This window comes from Fukomys damarensis, unplaced genomic scaffold (assembly GCF_012274545.1).
Source record: "Fukomys damarensis isolate Sample0158 unplaced genomic scaffold, DMR_v1.0_HiC HiC_scaffold_8, whole genome shotgun sequence".
In the NCBI taxonomy this organism is placed as follows: domain Eukaryota; kingdom Metazoa; phylum Chordata; class Mammalia; order Rodentia; family Bathyergidae; genus Fukomys; species Fukomys damarensis.
This window is the reverse complement of record NW_022900920.1, coordinates 20244421-20247493: the sequence shown is the minus strand read 5'-3', so window position 1 is coordinate 20247493 and position 3073 is coordinate 20244421. Positions and strand designations below refer to the sequence as shown.

The 3073-nt window shown below is 49.7% G+C and overlaps 1 protein-coding gene across 1 annotated transcript in view; it reads right to left on the bottom strand.

The window, feature by feature from the left end:
- Positions 1–1429: 1429 nt before the first annotated feature.
- The window catches only part of Vax1 (ventral anterior homeobox 1), a 5511-nt gene continuing 3867 nt past the window's right edge, over positions 1430–3073 (bottom strand). The window contains exon 4 of the mRNA XM_010634661.2: positions 1430–3053. Coding sequence (XP_010632963.1) covers positions 2870–3053 — 184 coding nt within the window. The 3' untranslated portion in view covers positions 1430–2869. The remainder of the gene's footprint in view (positions 3054–3073) is intronic.

Sequence of the window (3073 nt, the reverse complement as noted above, 5' to 3'; positions counted from 1 at the left end):
GAGAGAGAGAGAGAGAGAGAGAGAGAGAGAGAGAGAGAGAGAGAGAGAGAGAAATGGGGGAGACAAGAGACAAGGCTTGGCAAGCCTAGAGAGCCTACTAGGGAGAAAGGTCCTCAGAGGAGGGACAGGATGTGTTCAGGACCGGAGAGAAGAGTAGAAAAAGAAAAGAAAGTGGCTTCAAGGGAAGGGTGAGGGGCACAGCAGAGTTGAAGGACCTACGGACTTTGCAAAACAAAAGTGAACTGTCCGCGGGGGACTGATCTAACTCAGCAAAACTCAGAGCTCAAAGCGGACCCCAAACCAGCACCACCTCAACTCAGTTTAAGGGCTCCGCTGCCCACACTGTGTAGCAGCCACTTTCTGGATGTCCCGAATTGGTGGTGCAGTCCTAGCACAGGAGGAAGGGTTGGGTGCCTGGCTTGCGCCGGTGCAGTGAGGGGGCTGCAGGTCTCCGAAACCCTAACCCTCAGGTGTTTGGACGCCGGTGGAGGGTCCTGAGCTGCTGTGCCCGCCACTTGGCCGGCCGCAGGCGGTGGAGGACAGCGTGTTCAGGAGAGGCCTCTCCCACCTCCTTAGAGATTCCCAGACTCCTACTCCACGGCCTAGGATCTGGGACCAGATGACCTGAAGGAGGGAGAAATCTTTTCCTAGGAATTAGTACAGATTTCACTCTCTTGCTTCCTCAAAGTTGTTTTGTTTTTTTGTTTATTTGTTTGTTTGATTGGTTGATTGGTCTTTTCTTTTTCTTCTTTCTTTCTTTCTTATTGACAGCAGAGAAACTTGTTCTAAATCAGAAGAGAATAAAATTTTTCCTGTCCTGGCCCCGTGATTGCACAAAATCCCACAAGTGGATGCAGCTGGAAAACTCTAGAAAACACCAGTGTGAAGAGCCAGGGATTTTAGATATCAGAGACAAGTTCCTAAATAAACCCAGAAACTCACAGTGGGGGAGGGCCTGTGGGACTGGACATTTTAGGAGCAAACTGAGCTCCGGAGGGAGGGAGAGAATCGGGGAAGGGTGCTGGGTCCTTGTAGTCCAGCGGTCTGTTTCTCTCGGAACCGCAATCTCCCCCAAACTTCACCCTACAAGTTCTCGGTATAGGTTGCAGGACCCCAAACTGCAGCTGCTGCCACCCCCTGTCCCAGGAGTCCCCACGCCGAGACTCATCATTTCCTGGATCTTTCTTCTTTTTCTTCTTTTTTGTTTTTATTTTTATCCTTCAAATATAAGACAAAAATACACTTCATTTATCATCATAGATATATATATTTCACTCTCACCACATAAATACAAAACATCCAAATAGCCAAAACATTCAGAACAAAGTTAGTAGCCAGGATTCAGTGACACCTACCCGCGTTTGAATCGTTCATTATTTTTTCACTATTTGCCTAAATAAAAATAAAAAAGGAAAAAAAAGCTTCCAGCGTAAATAATTTACAATAAAGTTACTATTTTAAAAAATGGTTTGCGCTCATTTCGAATGGACAAATACATTCTAGACACTGCGCATCTCGCGGTCTGGGTCTGTGATTTTGGTTAGAATGCGGGTGGCCGTGGCTGTGGGGACTGTCTTTGCTGCGCGGGGCAGGGGTGCAGCCGCGCCACCCTGACAGTCGGAGTTCTGACTTGGGACCACTAAAACTCTGTGGTTAGAGAGCGACAGTCAGTGCCTGTCCTGTCAGCCATGCAGGAAACCTTTGGGGTTTGAGGGACGGGGCAGCGTCCCTACCTCCCCTCACAAAAAGAGCTGCGCTGAAACCCAGGCGTTTCTTGCTTGCTTGAAAGGTTTTGTTAATCTCGGGAGTGTGGAAGAGGAGGCAATGGGTGTTAAGATTCGTTTCCAAGCCCAGCAATTCTCCCTCAGCCACGCGTCTGAGAGGCCCTGGGAGGAAATGCTGAGGTCCGGACAGCTGCCTGCGGCCCCGCGCTGGGCCCTCCGGAAGAAGCAGGAAGCTGTCCGACACTGCCCCAAAGGCCTCGAAGAAAAGATTCTGACTTCTTTACTGGTGACCGTTTCTTTTGCTTTCTCTCCTTTAAATTCCTGTTTAAAGTCAAAACACCCAGAACTTTTAATTTCGCATTGCCCCGTGGCGCATTCCCTACTGTGATCTTTCTTACACCTTCCAAACTCCATTAATTACAAATATTTAAAAACTGGTTCCACATCATCTGGTTTGATGTAGTAGTTATTATCAATCTTTATTGCTGATTAGATTAAATTTATTACTACCGTTGCCTACTATAATGTTTGGTTTATTTTTCCCTGGGGTCAAAGGAGGCTGTGATCGCAGTTTCCCTAAAAGGGAGAAAACTCGGCAGAAAGTGTCCGCCAGGAAGCTAAGTGTGCACCAAAAATTCCGAGAGGTCCGCAAAGTGGGGCCCAGGGGCTCCCAAAAGCCCTGGCTTCTCTGGCAAGAGGAAGAAATGTCCTCCTTTTTTGGTCTAAAGAAACCTGCACGCTTTTTCAGCCCCTGGGGTCTGCGTAAAGCTTTCCTCTTTCAAATATTCATAGGAATAATCCGCAGCGGCAGCAGCCCGATCTAGAGCAGGCGTCCTGCGCCACGGACTTAGAACCAGTCTTTGCCTTCCAGAGCTGAGCATTAGTTGGGACATCAGGTTGGCTAATTCGGGTAATTCCCTCAATTCTTTGGATCGCTCCTGCATTCAGAAAAAAGGGCATTGGAGGGCGTGGGGGGAAGGGAGATAGTAGCCCAAGTGAGACGCAGAGCGTGGTGGGAAGGGAGCTGTCAGAGGCCTGGTGGAGCCAGGAGGCCAGCGCAGGAGCCCTGGGCGCCTAACGCGCGTGAATCCATAAATATCACCACAATAGATACTATAAATATAAATACAGGGAAACACGTAAAATCAGTCCAGCGCTTTTTTCTCGGCCCCTTCTTTATTGTTGGTCCGGGAGTAAGGCTCGAAGGCCGAGGAGCTCAGGTACCGGGCGGAGAGTTCTTGCAAATTCCCGGCTAGCGAACCAGCCATTGTCAACGGGGCGGAAGACAGGCGGCTGGCGACGGAGCCGAGCAGGGAGGGCACCGGCAGGCTGAAGAGGCCGTGGCCCGC